General features: G+C 42.3%; 1 protein-coding gene across 3 annotated transcripts in view; it reads left to right on the forward strand.

The window, feature by feature from the left end:
* The window catches only part of ESR1 (estrogen receptor 1), a 408,861-nt gene that overhangs the window by 107,881 nt on the left and 282,863 nt on the right, over positions 1 to 18,117 (forward strand). For 2 of the 3 annotated variants that reach the window (XM_078370326.1, XM_078370327.1), the window contains exons 1-2: positions 12,286 to 12,401; positions 14,381 to 14,902. In XM_078370326.1, coding sequence (XP_078226452.1) covers positions 14,451 to 14,902 — 452 coding nt within the window. In that variant the 5' untranslated portion in view covers positions 12,286 to 12,401; positions 14,381 to 14,450. Of the gene's footprint in view, positions 1 to 12,285; positions 12,402 to 14,380; positions 14,903 to 18,117 lie in introns of those variants that run through there. The other variant, XM_054254535.2, reaches the window with a different exon arrangement.

The raw sequence follows: 18,117 nt of genomic DNA on the forward strand, positions 1-18,117 counted from the left end.
CCCATAGTCCCAGCTACTCAGGAGGCTGAGGCAGAAGAATCATTTGAACTCAGGAGGCGGAGCTTGCAGTGAGCCAAGATCATACCATTGAACTCCAGGCTGGGCGAAAGAGCTAGACTCTGTCTCAAACAAAAACAAAAACATATTTTAAGGCGTATTAGAATAGGATGTTATCTGTATGATAGCCTATTTAAATGTCATCTTTCTTGAGTTCTAAAAAATTGGGACAGAGTGTAACAAAATGGGGAAGGGAGGGTTAGTGTAAACTCTCCCTTGATGTCCATGCTACAGGTCAGAAAACTCATATATGTGTTAACAATTGGTTTTTCTCTTAATATGAAAACAACCTTTTGGCTTCCTTTGCAGAGGCAAAAAATTAACCATAAAGATAAGACCTCTTCTTTCCACTAAAATTAGGGCACAATCATTGTTTTCCTCTTATTGGAGTCCAAATGGGTTTCCATAATCTTCAGATCTAGTAGTTGTATTTATTGATAACATAAATGGAAAGACTAAAAAATTAAGTTAAGAAAAATTCTGTGGTGTATGTTTTCAACTCTACTGATAATTTTATATATAAAGGGATTCTAAATTGGATGGTAGACACATTTGTCATTTGAGTTCCAAGCATTTTAGTGATACATCAAAACATCTTAATGCCTGATAGTTGACAGATTACTTCCAAATATTTCTTTTTATTTTGTGAAAGCCAAAGTCCTTTTCTTGACATGACAGTTACAATTTTGTCAACAGTCTACCACTTATTTAGGAAGGTTTAAAATCTGATAATAGATACTTACTTGGAGTATACAATGCCTCAGTGGGAGCAATAGATGGTTTGCAATGGATCTGAAAATGTCGCAAAATAGTAAAAACTAGCATTGCAACAATTCGTTTCCAAAAATACACCTGACTCATGAGTTTTTAGTTTTTAAGTTTGTATAGCTTGCTTCTGGCATTAACATTCTCCTCACCTAAGGTGCCACCAGGTGTGGCCACTTTTTGTCCCCAGAGAAACATTGCTGATATTTACCAAATTTCAATGACGTGTCAAGCAAACTGTCATTTTGAAATGGAAGCCCGCCTTCAACAACAGTTCTTTATTTCGTCTAAAACTTCGGGCCGCACAATTCTGCTCTTTATGACACCTTCAGTACCTTTCATTCTATATTAGCTTGTGCTTCTGGGGCCCCAGGAATTGTCAACTACTGGCAAAATAATGGAGCAAAACAGCAAAAAGAACTTGCATTTCCTACATCATTGCATTTAATCTTTGCAACAACTCTTTGAGGTGGAAATTGTCTCAATTTTATAGATTCATTTTAAATATCTTAATTTGTCCAAGGTCACACAACCACTAGGAGGTATAATGTTCAAATAAAAATGTCTGAAAAGGGCTGGGTGTGGTGGCTCATGCCTGAAATCCCAGCACTTGGGAGGATGAGGTGGGTGGATCACCTAAGGTCAAGAGTTTGAGACCAGCTTGGGCAACATGGTGAAAATCTGTCTCTACTAAAAATATAAAAATTAGCTGGGTGTGGTGGTGCATGCCTGTAATCCCAACTACTGGGGAGACTGAGGCACAAGAATTGCTTGAGCCTGGGAGGGGGAGGTTGCAGTGAGCTGAGATTGCACCACTGCACTCCAGCCTGGGCAACAGAGTTATTTATTTTAAATAAATAAATTTTTAAAAATCTGAAAAGATAGATTACTTGGCTTCACTCATAGTAAAAAGGTGTTAATTAAAACTGCATGGAGAGATACTATTTTGAAAAGCGTCAGAAAGTTCAAAGGGCCCTCATGTTTGTAAGGATGTGGCAGTTTAAATTGTACAGGTACTATGAAGGCATTTGGTTACATCTACCAAAATTAACATTGCACATATTAACTCACATGCAAATGGACTTAGGTACAAATTTACTAATTGTAGCATTGTTGTTAATTGTAAAAGATTGGGAGCACACCTAATTGCCATTAATGGGGAACGGGTAAAATAAATTAGAATTCTTCTATGTCATTGAATACTATGCAGTCATCAAAAATGAGGAAGAGGTTTATGTAGTGAAATAGAAAGATATCCAAGGTATATCGCTAATGAAAACAAAAAAACATGACACAAACAAGATGTGTGTTACTATCCGGGTCTTTTAACAAGGGGTGTGGAATAGTGTGTGTGTGTTTCTTCAGTATGTGTAGAATATCCCTGAAAGGAAATTTAAAAACTGGTGACTTTGGTTGTCTCCAAAGAGCGAAAATTGGTGGGTTGCAGGCAGAGGTGAAAGATTTTCCCACTGGCTTTGGAAATATCTTTTGAAGTTTAAGGCACCAACTGCATTACATATTAAAAATAAATAAAATAAAATTTAAAAACAAAATGACATCTGTAAAACACTTGACAGATGCTCAGTTAACAACCATCAGGATTTATTAGTAATTGTGGTTTTTGCCATTACAAGTAATTTTAAACATAATTGTTTTGCCATTAGTTTTAATGGCAAAAACCATAATTACTTTTGCACCAACTGAATACCTTATGCTTCCGGTGAGGCCTCAGAAGATAGATTATGGGTAAAAAACACTAGAAGAATGTTTAATATGATTTCCTTTTTTAAAACTGGTGGTTATTAAACCAGTCTGAATGAAAAGTCTTCAAAATGGATGATCATGTTCATACAGCAGTAGTTTGGAGTGAACAGAAATCATCTTCACCGTCCACCTAGCTTCAAAAGAGGCCAAGTCAATCTGGTTCCCTTCGCCAACCACCTTCCTCCCAACCTGTACATTGGGGTGATCCATTACAAAGCTCTCAAGAGCATATACGATGCTACTACAGTCATTGTGAGTGAGGTCTGAAGGGAGCATAGGCTAGGACTCAGGAAGTTATGGTTCAGAGTTTCTGCTGAAATTCCTTACAACAAATTGAAGGCACAGCACATGAGTTACAAGTGTTACTGACGACTTAGCTAGTGCTAGATTACCCAACAGAGTAAGTGAGTCTCATGGGCAGAGGTGGAAAAGTCTGTTAAGCATGTCACGAAGGGTGAACCTGGGCTGATTGGAAAAGATTCATTTGAATGAATGTAGCGTTTATTTTGAAGAATAAGCATGTCCAGACGGATTGAGCAAGAGTTATATTTAGTTCAGTGTTTCTTCTGTCCATTTTGAGAAAGTTAAACCAGCATGCCAGAAGGGGTCAAAGATCACATTTTGCATGAAATAAAAGCCAGTGGAAATGGGACTGTTAGACCTAAACTTTTGGGCATTTTACAGTAGGACCTAAAAAAGGACTTTATTACTTTTTATATTTTCTGTCTCTAGCATTGCCAGTAGCAAGAGAGTGAAGTTTTGGTATTTGGAATACCCTCCCCTCATTTTCCCATTAGCCTGCCTGATTTGGCTGCTGTTGAATATGTTCTATGAGGTCCATAAGTCTAGCTCCAGGCATTGCTTGTGCTTGTTTATTACATGTGATTAATTGCTTACATAAGAACGATGATGGTCCTTGTAGGGGGAGGAGAAATGTGAAGAACAACTTACCTAGGCATTCCAAGGGCTAACAAGAGATGGTTTCGTACCGCATCATTCTTGTTTTGAATTTTCAAGCCTCTTGAGAAAGGAAGGAGCAGAATATGCTTTGCATGTAGATTTGTCCTCCCGGACCCTGTGTTTTCTTTTTTGTATTTTTGCAGTTCTCTAAGTAGGGATTTTCTTAGTTTAACATAATTTCCATTTTTAAAATTCAAATATCTACATGTGAGGTGGGAATGGAAATTAACTCAATCAGATACATTCCTATAAACTGCAGACTGAAATTAAGACCTTAAGCAAACTGGCATTTTGATGAGATGAGGGTTTGGGGGTGGGACAGTCGAACACCTTGAACTTCCGATACCCTGGTGAAAGCGTGGCCTGAGAAGGTTGTGTTGAGGAAGGGGTGTCAGTGACTGCGTCTGTTGGAAAAGGAGGCCGAGGCAGTTGAGGACGCATATGTAAGGGAGAACACTTTGGCTGGCCAGGTGTTTTATTTCTGCTGTGAGTTTTGATTAAAATTCTGGGTCTCACTAAGTGACCCATATTGAATAGGGGTTGGATAGAACTGGCTTCGAAAGCCCTCAGTGAAGAGATGAGCTTGATAAGGAAGTAGATGGGAATTCAGGGCAGGAAATGGAGAAGGGCAGTGTGGAGGAAAGAAAACAAATTTACAATTTGTGCCATTAGCTGTGTATTAGAATTTGGCATAAGAATTTGTGGAATTATTGTTTGCTTCTGAATTTATGGTACAAAAACCTACTGGCAAGGGTCACTAAAAGTGATGTCTTTATTCAATAATCAACCAAAAGTTTTACACTAAATTCTTTTGAATCTTTGAATGTTTATGTTATTCCCAATAATCTTTCCAATTCTTTTACAAGGCTGATTTTTAGGAAGGCTAGCACGTTTTGATCACGAAGTAGCTTCCCTGGTGAGTATGATAGCGTCAAAATCTTTCAAATTATATTCTTTTGGAAACTGAACTATATCAAATAAAGCAAAACAAGTAGGGGTTCGTTGTTGTTGTTAAAGGTATTATATTTTCAGGTTTGTGCAGTTTAGTAGATACAGGAAGGGTTTACATTTTTTCTTTAGCTAGATTTTTCAGTGCTAATTATACAGATGTAAGGGTGAGACCTAAATGAACTGTCTTCTGAGGAGTAATGAACGGAAGGTAGATTACTCATTTCTTCATGTTCAAAAGGCAAATTATGTCTCTGGACACAGTGGTTTTAATGTTTTTAACTTATGTTCTCTAACTCTTCCCATTTCTTTATCAGTGATTTGGGAATGTGGAAGTAGTTTTGCTGTAGTTTCCAAAGACTTCGGCATTTTTAAGACTCTAAGAATAGTTCATTGAGCTACCAATTTATCCCTTAATTTTATTTAAGCTGAGCAAGGCCCACACGAAAAGTCAGAAGCATGCGGCCTCTACCCAGAGCAGAGAGGCTGAGGGTGGGGTAGAAAGAAGGGGCATTCCAAGCTTGGAGACACAGATTCTAGTCCAATTTTTCAAGCTGCGTGAACTTCAGCAAGTCTCCCGTATTGTTCAAGGCCCCAGTTTCTTTATAAGTGCAATGAAGAATCTGGACTCAACAACTTGTAAAGAAACATTCATTCTAATCGTCTATTATGTGAAAGGAATGTGAGTTGTTCTAGAAAAGATGAATCTGCTCCCCAACTGTCCTCCAAGCTCTGGTTCTAAATTTCAGTTATTATAGTTACTTCTTTTGAGGTAAAATCATTGAGGAAGTCAGTTAACAATGCAGAGGTGATGTCTGTAAGGAGTTTACACGTTTGTTGTTCAAATAGTATTTGTTGGGGGTCAACTACAACTATACATCACGGATTGTGCTCACAGTGAACTTGTGACTTTGGAAGACATGGTCCTTGTGTGCCCTTTTTGAATTTATAGGCCAAGTGGGAGAAGCAGAGAGACAATTAGGAAATCCAACAGCATGAGAAGGAGTATAGTGGGAATATTTAGAGAGATACGACCATTCATAGGAGCCGCACTCAGTAGGAAATCAAGGAAGGCTTCCTGGTGGCTATGATGTCTCAAGGGAGACTCGAAGAATGAGTAGGAGTATGTCAGATGAAAAGGGATAAGAGAAATATTTCAAGTAGAGAAACTTATATACATGAATATTTAGACCCAGAGAGAGTCCAGAGGGATTGAGGAACTTAAAACAAATCCAGTATGGGAGGAGTATACTTCTGTCAGGGAGGGTGAGGACTCTTGATAAATAAGGATAATAATTCAAGTTATTGGCTCTTGAGTTACTTTTGGACAAGTTGAGCTTCAAGTAGCTAGTACAGAGTAGGAACTTAATAAATATTTATTGAGCTTCAAGTAGGTAGTACAGAGTAGGAACTTAATAAATATTTATTGAATGAATGAACATGTAAGTAAAAATGTCTAATAGGTACCTGGAAATGTGGACTTACTAGTCAGGAAAGAGAGGTTGGTTGGAGATTTCTATTTTGAAGTGTTGAATATATCCATGAAAGTAAAAACACGAGGAGTTGTGGTCATCCTGGAGAAGGTATGCAGAGGAGGGAAGAGGGTCTAGGGGCTGAATCCTGGGGTACCCACACCTGAGAGGAGGGAGAAGAAGAGGGGCTTTCAGAAGAGTCTGAGCAGGAAGGGCCATTACAATAGGACTAAACACTAAGCCCCAGAAGTCAGCTCTGTTTTTTGGGGCAGAGATTTTTGTTTTGTTTATTTTGAGATGCTTACTGTGGACTGGACTGTGCGCTCCTACCCACCCAGATTCACATATTGAAGCCCTAACCCTCAATGTGACTGTGTGTGGAGATAGAGTCTTTAGGAGGTAATTAAGGTTGAATGAGGTTATGAGGTGGGACCCTACTCTGATAGGACTGTGGCCTTATAATAAGATCTCTCTCTCTTTCTGTCTTCCTCCTTCTACCCCTCTAGGACTCACCCTCGCCCCACACTGAGAAAATAAATTGCTGTTGTTTAAGTCACCCAGTTTATCATATTTTGTTATAGCAGCCTGAGCTGACTATAGTAACCAACACTCAATGCACAGAAATGGTCCTGGTAAATACAGCTAATCAATATTTTTTTGAGTGAATCGAATGAATGAGTCATTCATTGGCCTGCTGATGAATGCATTACTCCCTGCACAGTGTGCTTGTAATTGAGCAGGTTGGGAGAAGGGAGGAGTTTTGCAAGCATAGAAGTCCTAGGCGCTTAGGGAGAATAGAATAGGAGGGTGCTGTGGTAACAAAATCGGAACAGCTGAAAAGGCTGAAAATGCTAAACTGCTCAAATCTCCTCTCTCTTTAAAAAAAAAATCATTTGGCGAGGCTGGCTCTGAAATCGGGAATGGTTCTTGGTTGATAATGTGATTGTGTGTGTGTGTGTGTGTGTGTGTGTGTAAAGGCCCTTCTTAACATTAGATAGTACTATCTGAATCTAAGTGAATTTAGGCACAATCTGGATATTGCTCTTCATAGAGAAATAATACTCTAAGTTGGCAATGAAATTCCTCAAGTAAACAACAGATAAAGGGAGGGAGAGGGACACAGTGTAACAATAATTGGAATAATTGGAATTCTTGTATCACTCATGGCACTTACAGTGGAAGTTCTTTCTAAATTGACTTCTACTACATGCAACGCAGGTACGTTATATAAAAGTATCCTAAAATATTGTTAAAAAGAAAATTTCCCAGAAAAGATGTACTAAATTCTTAATACTAAGATGAAAGTTACTAAATTCTATTCAGCTGGCAAATTAAATCCAAATCATTCATTGACTCATAATCAAGAACAGTCATTCTGCCTGCCAACCAAAAAATTCAAACTGTCTTCATCCATTTCTGGGTGGGAAGGTAGGAAATAGCATCTGAGATCACAGGCTTTGTAAGAGTAAGGGTCTTTGGCTTGATTCTTGCTCACAAATCATGACTTTTTACCTTGGAGTGATAGTGGGAAAGAAAAGATTGTTTGAAAAACAGCACTGGGCGCAGTGGCTCATGCTTATAGTCCCAGCACTTTGGGAGGCTTAGGCGGGCAGCTCACAAGGTTAGGAGTTCAAGACCAGCCTGGCCAACATGGTGAAACCCTGCCTGTACTAAAGATACAAAATATTAGCCAGTTGTAGTGGCATGCACCTGTAATCCCAGCTACTCGGGAGGCTGAGGCAGGAGAATTGCTTGAGCCCAAAAGGCGGAGGTTGCAGTGAGCTGAGTTGGCGCCATTGCATTCCAGCCTGGGTGACAGGGTGAGACTCTGTCTCCAAATAAATAAATAAAAATAAACAAGTAAATTTAAAAAATAAAAAATAAACATGTTAAAAAATACTGACTCCATTTGCCCTCTTGCTAACGTGTACCCTTGCAGACTGGGGTGAAACTTGATCACATTAAAAGCCATCGTACTTAAAAAGATCCATGACTAGAGTGTAAGGACAATTCTGTGGCCTCAAGGGTCCCATTGGAGTGAGAGGAGTCTGACTGAGAAGAAGATAGCTCTGTCCTTTGATGCCCAGTAACCTGCATGCCCAGCACCTTGCTGGCTGTGCCATTGGTAGGACATGTGGTATATGCACTTCAATTTGTAAGAGATGGTGGTCCAAAGAGATCACAGATTTATTTTGCCACCTGGCCCAGATGGAGATAGAAATCAGGACAATGGTTGCCTATAGGGTTGGGAGTTTATTAGAATGGGACACAATGGGAAATTTCCGGGGGTGGGGGGGGGTGGGAATACTCTATACTTTGATCAGGACGGTTGCTATATGGGCCTATCTATCTGTCAAATTCATCAAATGGTGTGCTCTGGATGCATGTGTTTCATTGTATGTAAATTTTGCTTCAAAAAACAAATACTCAAGGTCAGATGAAAAAGGTCTAGGAGCTAATCAAAAACTCTTAAAATAAGTGACCAAACTATTTGTGACAATGAGAAAAAACTTAAAGGAAAAGTCTTTGTTATTTTTCTACATTAGAGGAAAATTGATGGTATCAGATAAATGCTTAAAAACAAGCTTCCCAACAGAGCGTTTATAATCACTGCAATAATCAGTTTGAACACAGCCAAACCTTCATGTCTCAGAGTGAAGGAACCTTTCTAGTAGTATCAGCTCTGATGGAGATATTTCCACATTTATTTTCTTTCACATTTCTGTTGGAAGAACAATGTTTCTGTAAATGTAAAAAGCTTTTAATGGAGCTAGAGAAGAAGCTATGTTTGGTCATAGTATTATCTGCTTACGAACTAAAAATTCAGAGCTCTCTTGTGAATCATGCTGCCAAGAATTGCAGACTTAAGCCTCGAGATTGCACGAATTTAAATTTTGACTTTATGGCCTCAGTCGGCATGAAGATAAAAAGATAATCTTCTAGCAAAAACAGCTTTGAAAATGGTAGAATGGGCCAGGCACGGTGTCTCACACCTATAATCCCAGCACTTTGGGAGGCTAAGGTGGGTGGATCACCTGAGGTCAAGAGTTCGAGACCAGTCTGGCCAACATGCTGAAACCCCATCTCAACTAAAAATACAAAAAACGTTAGTCGGGCATGGTGGCGGGCGCCTGTAATCCCAGCTACTTCAGGAGGCTGAGGCAAGAGAATTGCTTGAACCTGGGAGGCTGAAAGTTAACTTTTAGATATGGTTATCCATGGCTGGACGCTGTGGCTCATGCCTGTAATCCCAGAACTTTGGGAGGCTGAGGCAAGTGGATCACCTGAGGTTGGAAGTTCAAGACCAGCCTGGCCAACATGGTTAAACCCCATCTCAACTAAAAATACAAAAAAATTAGCTGGGCATGGTGGTGGGTGCCTGTAATCCCAGCTACTTCAGGAGGCTGAGGTAGGAGAATCACTTGAACCCAGTGGTGGTGGGGGGTGTTGGGAGGCGGAGATTGTGAAGAACCGAGATTGCGGCATTGCACTCCAGTCTGGGTGATGAGTGAAACTAACTCTGTTGCAAAAAAAATGAATAAAGAAAAGAAAATAAAATGGTTGAATGTCACATGGAAAGTTAATTTAGAGATGGTTATCCACGGCCAGGCATGGTAGTTCTCGCCTGAGATCCCAGTACTTTGGGAGGCCAAGGCAGGTGGATCACAAGGTCAAGAAATCGAGATGGTTATTACATTGTCCTTTTAACTATCTATATCAATAAATTAACCAACATTTGATGACCTGACATGGCCAGGCACAGTGCTGGATGATCATGATTCCCAAATAATTCTAGCCAGACCTTGTCCTCAAGGAGCTTCTGAGCAGGCTGAGGGGATACAAAACAGATAAATAATACTAATTCAGGAAGAATGTGTTAAATGCATGACACCTACCATGAGAATTCAGAGGAGAGGACATTTTCTAGGAACAGAGACTAAAGGAAGGAATTCTGCATGTGGTGGCATTTTAGCTGGATCTATTTCAAAAGGTATGCTTCCCCCGACAAGCCAAGAAAGTGGGGATTAAGGTAGAAGGAAAGAAAAGCTTTGAATTCTTGGAGTATTAAGGTTTTGCTTGGCTGAAGCATAGGTTACAGTTGGAGGAGATGGATGAAAGGATTGTTATAGGCAGAGAGGAAGTGCTGAACTCATGGGGAAGCTATGATTTGGGTTAAAGATAGAGCTGGGTCATGACAGGATGGATCCTGAAGCAGTAAAAAATCCAAGAAAATAAGCAGGCAGCAGGGTCTAGGATGAAGGCCAGGAGGAAAGAGCTGAGAGGTCCTCAGCAGGCTCTTAGGACAGATAAGGTAATAGGTCTCAAAGGGAATGACAGAAATGCACTGGAAAGGGAGAGATTGTAAAGCTAGAAGGCTCAAGAATTGCCTCTTGATTAGGTGAGGGAGGCAAAGGAGAATCAGCCCTGGAAGAAGACAGTGAGATTTTAATCTGGGTGACTGGAGGGACAGGGATCCTGGGCACAGACAGAGGGAAGTTGAGAGGAACACCATGTTTGAGAATGGTGACTCATATTTGAACAAGCCAGCAATGCCCAGGAGACAGCTGGAAAAGTAGGGCTGGAGATATATTCAGCAGTGAAGCCAGAGCAATCTTTACCCTTCTTCACCTGGGAGAGCCAGTAAGTCACGGCTGGAGTCTATGTGTCCAGAGTGTGAGGGTAAGGAGGGAAGCAAGGAGAGCTGGGAGCCCAAGAGTGAAGTTTTTGCCAAAAGGCATAAGAGGAAAATCGGTGTAGCACCGTACACTTTCTCACCTAGGCTCACCAAGCCCAGGGACAAGTCTCATCAAGACAAGTTTGGAAGAGAATGCTAGAGAGAAAGTGGTCAAGAAAACTGCCTTTATTGAACCTCTTGGGTTAACTTTGATTTTAAGTCTTGGAACAATCAGCCTATGAGGAGAAGCTACCCTGGCTATTCTTCCAATGTCTATAGTGAACACCTGCAGATCCTCTTTCTTTCTTCCTCCTTCCCCCTCTTCCTCTCTCCTCCCTCCCTGAATACTCTTGCTTTTTTTTGGACTGGTTTAGAGCATGGGTGGCCATTGTTGTCCAACAGGAGGGACCACTGTCACCAACAAAGGGTAACAGTCTTTCTTCTCAATATTTATCTATATCTAATATTTATTGTCAATACTGACTATGGAGAGAGCTCTCTGTGCTCCAACGATGTAATATTGGGGGTCTTTCAAATCACACAAATATATATTTGCATGATGGCTTCATTGACATTTTTATGACTTTCTATTTCTTTCTTTGTACTGGTCTCAAGAGCCACTCATAAATCTCTCAGTAACTGCATAGTGTCCCAGGGCCAGAGACCGGTCACTCCTGGCATTGTGTAGAGTCATTTAATATCCAAGGTGGTGACTAATGTCTGGCAACAAAGGCTCCATTGGGTGTCATGTGTCCTGGGACCCTGAGCGTGGGCACTCTAGGAGCACCTCATTATTGCCTGTTAGTACTGTGGTCAAGAGAAAAGTTGAGAAAGTGATCAGGAGGATGGGTCCACATGAACCCCACTGGGACATGAGAGACCTCGTTCCCGATCACTGTCAGTGCAACCTGAAATCTTAAAATCAGTTTAAAACAAAGGTATCTACCTTTATCTTATGTTCATATCCTAGGCTTTTAATAATACATATTTTTCACATGTTTACAGAAAGCAATCAACTGAGCTATTCGTGGAAAGGTTTGTGGGTTTGGTTAACGAAGTGGAGGAGTATTACATTTCAGCTGGAAACACATCCCTAGAATGCCAAAACATTTATTCCAAAGTCTGGTTTCCTGGTGCAGTCGGAGGCATGGCAATGTCTGTGTTCAGAGAGCGGGGGCTAGGGCCAGTAAAGCATTTGATCCACATGGATCCCAGAAGGCTTTTATTGTTAAATTATATTCTTTCGGAAAAACCACCCATGTCCTATTTTGTAAACTTGATATCCATACACTTTTGACTGGCAATCTATTTTAGCCGTAGGACTATGATTCACAGCAAGCCTGTTTTTTCTCTTGCTTGGGGTGGCAGCGGAAAGCACAGGGCACTTTCCAGCCTCCAAGGGTAAGGGGCAAAGGGGCTGGGGTCTCTCCTCCCCAGGAAAGCTTTCTCTGGCTGTGCCACGCTGCTCCCTGTGAGCAGACAGCAAATCTCCCCTCACTCCCCACTGCCATTCATCCAGCTCTGTGCAGTAGCCCAGCTGCGTGTCTGCCGGGAGGGGCTGCCAAGTGCCCTGCCTACTGGCTGCTTCCCGAATCCCTGCCATTCCACGCACAAACACATCCACACACGCTCTCTGCCTAGTTCACACACTGAGCTACTCACACATGCGAGCACATTCCTTCCTTCCTTCTCACTGTCTCGGCCCTTGACTTCTACAAGCCCATGGAACATTTCTGGAAAGACGTTCTTGATCCAGCAGGGTAGGATTGTTTTGATTTCTCTCTGTAGCTTTAGCATTTTGAGAAAGCAACTTACCTTTCTGGCTAGTGTCTGTATCCTTGCAGGGAGATGAGGATTGCTATTCTCCATGAGGGTATGTGTGTGTCTCCTTTTTCTTTCAGGACTTGTAGGATTCCTTGTGCCATTTGCATATAATTTGGCAGGTTCAGATTTTTTTAAGAGCCCTATGAAGTGCTTTTTGCATGTGTTTTAAAAAGGCATTTGAAAATTGAAAGTGTGATTTATGGAAACTAAATCATCTGTAAAAAAATTGCTTTGGAAAGTAATGATCGCTGGCCATAAAGGGAAATATCTGCGATGCACCTAATGTGTTTTTAACCCTTTATTTGCTGACAATATAGTTATTAATGCTAAACTGGATTTTGGCTTCATATTAAATCAGCTACCTTTGCAATTTTCCAACAGTGGTCTGTTTTGGTAAGAATGAGATAAAATGTATACTTGATATAAAATATTCAAAAATGTAACTATTAGTAACAGTAAGCTTGGCATTTAGGTATACCATGAACACTTTGTCAGATACTCTGTTGGGTGTTAGGGACAGCAGTTAAAACAAAATATTGATAGTTGTATTAGAGTCTATTAGGCTACAGCAAAGGAAGTTTGTTAAAAAGTATAAACTATCCAAGATGATAGATGCATGATATACTTCCTGTAACTTTTGTCTCCTTGTGTGTGTGTGTGTGTGCATGCTTAACTTTTAATTCAGTTACAAACTTTTTTCTATTTGTTTTTCATCTGGATATTTGATTCTGCATATACTAGCCCAATTGAACGGATAAGACTGAGTTGTAGGACTAAAGAATAGACACGCAGAAATGCATTTTAAAAATCTGTTAGTTGGACCAGACCGACTATGTGATGTAATTGCCAAAGCTTTGGTTCATGACCTGAGCTTATGTTTGGTACGAAAAGGTCACATTTCACATTCAGTTTTCTGAAGCTTTCGTTGCATAACTAACCTGTGGAAGGCATGAACACCCATGTGCGCCCTAACCAAGGGGTTTTCTGAATCATCCTTCACATGAGAATTCCTAATGGGACCAAGTACAGTACTGTGGTCCAACATAAACACACAAGTCAGGCTGAGAGACTCTGAGAAGGTTGTGGAAGGGTCCACTTTGGGAGCATTTTGCAGAGGAAGAAACTGAGGTCCGGGCAGGTTGCATTCTCTTGATGGCAAAGTGCAGCTCGTCCTATATGTATACCCCGAATCTCCGCCCCCCTTCCCCTCAGATGCCCCCTATCAGTTCCCCCAGCTGCTAAATATAGCTGTCTGTGGCTGGCTGCGTATGCAACCCCACACCCCATTCTATCTGCCCTATCTCGGTTACAGTGTAGTCCTCCCCAGGGTCATCCTATGTACACACTACGTATTGCTAGCCAACGAGGAGGGGGAATCAAACCGAAAGAGAGACAAACAGAGATATATTGGAGTCTGGCACGGGGCACATAAGGCAGCTCCCGGGAGAAAGCTGGTCCCTGGACTCGTCTTTCACATTTATTTTAAGCCCGGTCTTCCCTGGGCCACCTTTAGCAGATCCTCGTGCGCCCCCGCCCCCTGGCCGTGAAACACAGCCTCTATCCAGCAGCGACGACAAGTAAAGTTCAGGGAAGCTGCTTTTTGGGATCGCTCCAAAACGAGTTGTGCCTGGAGTGATGTTTAAGCCAATGTCAGGGCAAGGCAACAGTCCCTGGCCATCTTCCAGCACCTTTGTAATGCATATGAGCTCGGGAGACCAGTACTTAAAGTTGGAGGCCCGGGAGCGCGGGAGCTGGCGGAGGGCGTTGGTCCCGGGACTGCACTTGCTCCCATCGGGTCGCCAGACTCCACCGGACCCTCCGGCTCCCGGGGCAGGGCCGGGGCCCGAGCTCGAGTCGCGTCTCGGCAGGACATGCGCTGCGCCGCCTCTAACCGCGGGCTGTGCTCTTTTTCCAGGTGGCCCAACGGCTTCTGAGCCTTCAGCACTGCGGGGATCCGATCTGCGCCCTGCCGGCGGCCTCGGACCATGACCATGACCCTTCACACCAAAGCGTCCGGGATGGCCCTTCTGCACCAGATCCAGGGGAACGAGCTGGAGCCCCTGAATCGTCCGCAGCTCAAGATCCCCCTGGAGCGGCCCCTGGGCGAGGTGTACGTGGACAGCGGCAAGCCCGCCGTGTACAACTACCCCGAGGGCGCCGCCTACGAGTTCAACGCCGCGGCCGCCGCCAACGCGCAGGTCTATGGCCAGTCTGGCCTCCCTTATGGCCCCGGGTCCGAGGCGGCGGCGTTCGGCTCCAACGGCCTGGGGGGGTTCCCCACACTCAACAGCGTGTCTCCGAGCCCGCTGATGCTGCTGCACCCGCCGCCGCAGCTGTCGCCCTTCCTGCAGCCCCACGGCCAGCAGGTGCCCTACTACCTGGAGAACGAGCCCAGCGGCTACACGGTGCGCGAGGCCGGCCCGCCGGCGTTCTACAGGTACCCGCGCCCGCGCCGCCCGTCGTCGGGGTGGCCGCCGCGCCCGGCGGGAGGGAGGGAGCCGGGGGAGCCGGGGGAGCCGAGGGAGCCGCGGGACGCGCGACCCGAGGGCGCGCTCAGGGAACCCGGGGCGTGCAGCTCGCCCGGGGGTTCTGCGTGCAGCCCGCGATGCGTTCAGAGCCAAGTTCTCTCGCAGGGCAGCTGAAAAAAACGCGCTCTCCACCCATCTACAGTCGGTGCGAGAGGCAGACCTGAACGCCCGGGGCTTCCTAACTAAACACACGTTGGAAAACCAGACAAAGCAGCAGTTATTTGTGGGGGAAAACACCTCCAGGCAAATAAACATGAGGTGCCTTGAGTCACTTGGGAAGGTCCCGCGCTTGGCATTTAAAGCTGGGGTTGTTTGGAGTTAGCGGAGCTCAGCGGAGTTTTATTTAGCCTTTTAATGTTTTTGTTTAATGTGGCCCCCAAATTTCCTTTCATTTAGAGTCTTTGATTGGAAATTTGTCTGCTGTGATGACTTTCTGGGAAGCGATTCCCCTCCTCCCCACCCCACGTCCTGGGGTTTTAGAAAGCGATTGGGAGTTGAATGGGTCACAGCAAGTTTCTGATTTCAGAGTTAGCTGTCTGAGTCCGCGCTGGAGCCGGTGGCTGGCATGTGACTTCTGACAGCCGGAAATTTGTAGGTGTCCCGCGATTTTAAAATTAGCCGTATGGAAGCACGAATGCTTAAAAATAATCTCCCGGCAGCCCAGGGACGAGCCTGTCCCATCTGGGGAGAATACCCCGGAGTGTCCTACGGGGTCAGCGGGGTCTGCGCCTCGCAGCCACTGTGGAAGGAGCGCGGCCGGTCCAGGACATGGGAGAACACTTTGTGACTTCGATGTGAAGGTTTTGTATACTCCTTTTAATTTTTTTTTCCAACAAGAGTTGTTCTGTCTCCCTCTCCCATTCCTCCCATTTTCCCTTGTCCAGTTTCTCCTTTTTTTTTTTTTTTTTTTTTCCTGATGGGCCTGCAGAGGGATTAGGTGGGTGTTTCCGGTGAACACCTGCCTAGGTGGCCACAGGACAGGTGTACCCTGGACTGGGTTTGGGAGCTTCAGGGCACCACATGGCTGGTGCAGAATTAGGCATTTCCCAACTGTACACTGGTGTCTGGACTGGTGTCCCCACATCTTTCTGCTTTGTAAGCTGTGGACCATTTTTTGTTCAGTGTTCTATTTCCAGGGATCTTTATAGCAGAAGGATCTTAGAAGGGGACTAAGGTGCAGGTTGGTCCCAGAAGGTGCTGAAGGGCAGATTCTGGGGGTTTCCAGCGTGCATCTTCAGCCACTTTAGAGGAATTTAGAACATCCCACAGCCACACAGGTTCAAGCTGTCTTTACATAAAAGACAAACAATGAACAAAACTTTTAAAAGTTGGCGTATTTCAAATTAATTTTACTTCTTTTAATTTAGGATTAAAATAGAGAGAAAGGATTTCTTCTGCCCACCTTTTTTTTAAATGGAAGAATAAAATACAGCTATTAAGTCTAATTCCACACAACATTCTAAACTCCTTGATGTGAAGGAAGGCATTGGTATGATGTGAATTCCATAACCTTATGATGGAATCCAGAAACCATTTTTTCCTATTTAATTTTCAGTTCTTTTATTGCAAATTAATGCCACTGAATTTCAATGGGCACTAATGAGACTGCTCCTTGGTGGATTATTTACTGCCTTGCTAATAATTACGAAGTGAATCTGGTCAAATACAGAGGGGATCACATCTTTTTCAAAATTGTTCATCATCCCAGTGATAAGCAGTATCAGTGTAATATGCCCTATCTTACATTTTTTTTTGCATCAAATGATATTCAGATACTCTTAGAATAATAAAAAAGACAAGGAACTTAAAAGTTTAAAAAAAAACTTACAAAAATAGGACTCTGTGTGGAAATTCAGTTTTAGAAATTTTCAGTTTTTCCTGTGTTTTGTTTCCTGGAAAGTCTTTCCTCTGTTGTTAGAATTCTGCCTCTTATTAACCAGCAAGGAAAAGAAGGATCTATGCAATTCTTCATAAGGACAGATGTTATTTAGCATTTTTCCCCTCTTAGTTTTTCTGCTTAAGTAACTCTGAGTGTAAAGGAAAGGATCGGTTAGCCTCTTTTAGGGAACTTTACGTTTCTTAAGTAGTTATCAAAAGTTTTGAGACTGAAAGCAGTATTTTCAAACTGCTTGTCATGACCCAGAGGGTCATGAAACCAGTTTAGTGAGTCTAGGATATTCTTTTAAAAGGAATAAAACAGAAAGGAATATAATAGAAAATATCAGAATGTGTGGTATTTAGTAAGGATAAGTTTTGTTTCCTGAAAATCTGTTTTAATTATACATGCTTCTGTGTGCTGATTGTGATGTAAAATGTATTTCTTACTGTGGATTGAATTCAAAGAAAAAGAGAGCTAATGGCCTAAAATATTATATATTCAGTGGAAAATAAAAAATCAGGCAACTGTATAGTTGTTTTTATCTATACAAACCAAAATGCTATTTTGATTATTCTTATTTTTACCTTACAAATTAGGCTGGTGCCTTTAGTCAGTTCGGCTAAGCTTTACTATGTGATTCTTAGCTTTTTTATTTGTACTGTCCTCCTGAGTGTCATACTGGATGTTCAGAGAATTTACGTGCGGGTCACATCATTTAGCTTTGAGATGCTATGGTTACTTTCTTCCATTTCTTTCATAATCTGCAGCCATATCTGTGTGTGAAGAACTGTAATAGATAAAATTTCTCTGGGCACATAATAATATAAGAAAGATTGTCACATGTCCCAACAAACTATTGTTAATATAAATTTGTTACTTGGCAAGCTGAAATTTTGCAAGATGTTACCCCAAATTTCATGATGAAGGAAATGGGGAGTCATCTTATCCTGGGTTCCTTTTTTGAGTTCAGACAACTTAGGAACTTCAAATAAAACTAAAGATAATGCTTAACTATATTATCTATCCTTTTTAAAGTTCAAATTAGGAATTTAATGCTGCATGCTTATTTCAGTTTTGTTAATCAGTATTCTTAAACATTAGACTCACTTCTCCAAAAAACCTGGCAAATATATAAACCTTTTGTCTCAAAACCAATGCCCTGCTAATTTGTATCCTGTCCATCTGCATATTTTGGACAACTAATTTGTCCGCTGGTAATCATTTAAAACTCTTTCTTATCTTTGA

The sequence above is a fragment of the Callithrix jacchus genome, chromosome 4 (genome assembly GCF_049354715.1).
Source record: "Callithrix jacchus isolate 240 chromosome 4, calJac240_pri, whole genome shotgun sequence".
Taxonomy (NCBI): domain Eukaryota; kingdom Metazoa; phylum Chordata; class Mammalia; order Primates; family Cebidae; genus Callithrix; species Callithrix jacchus.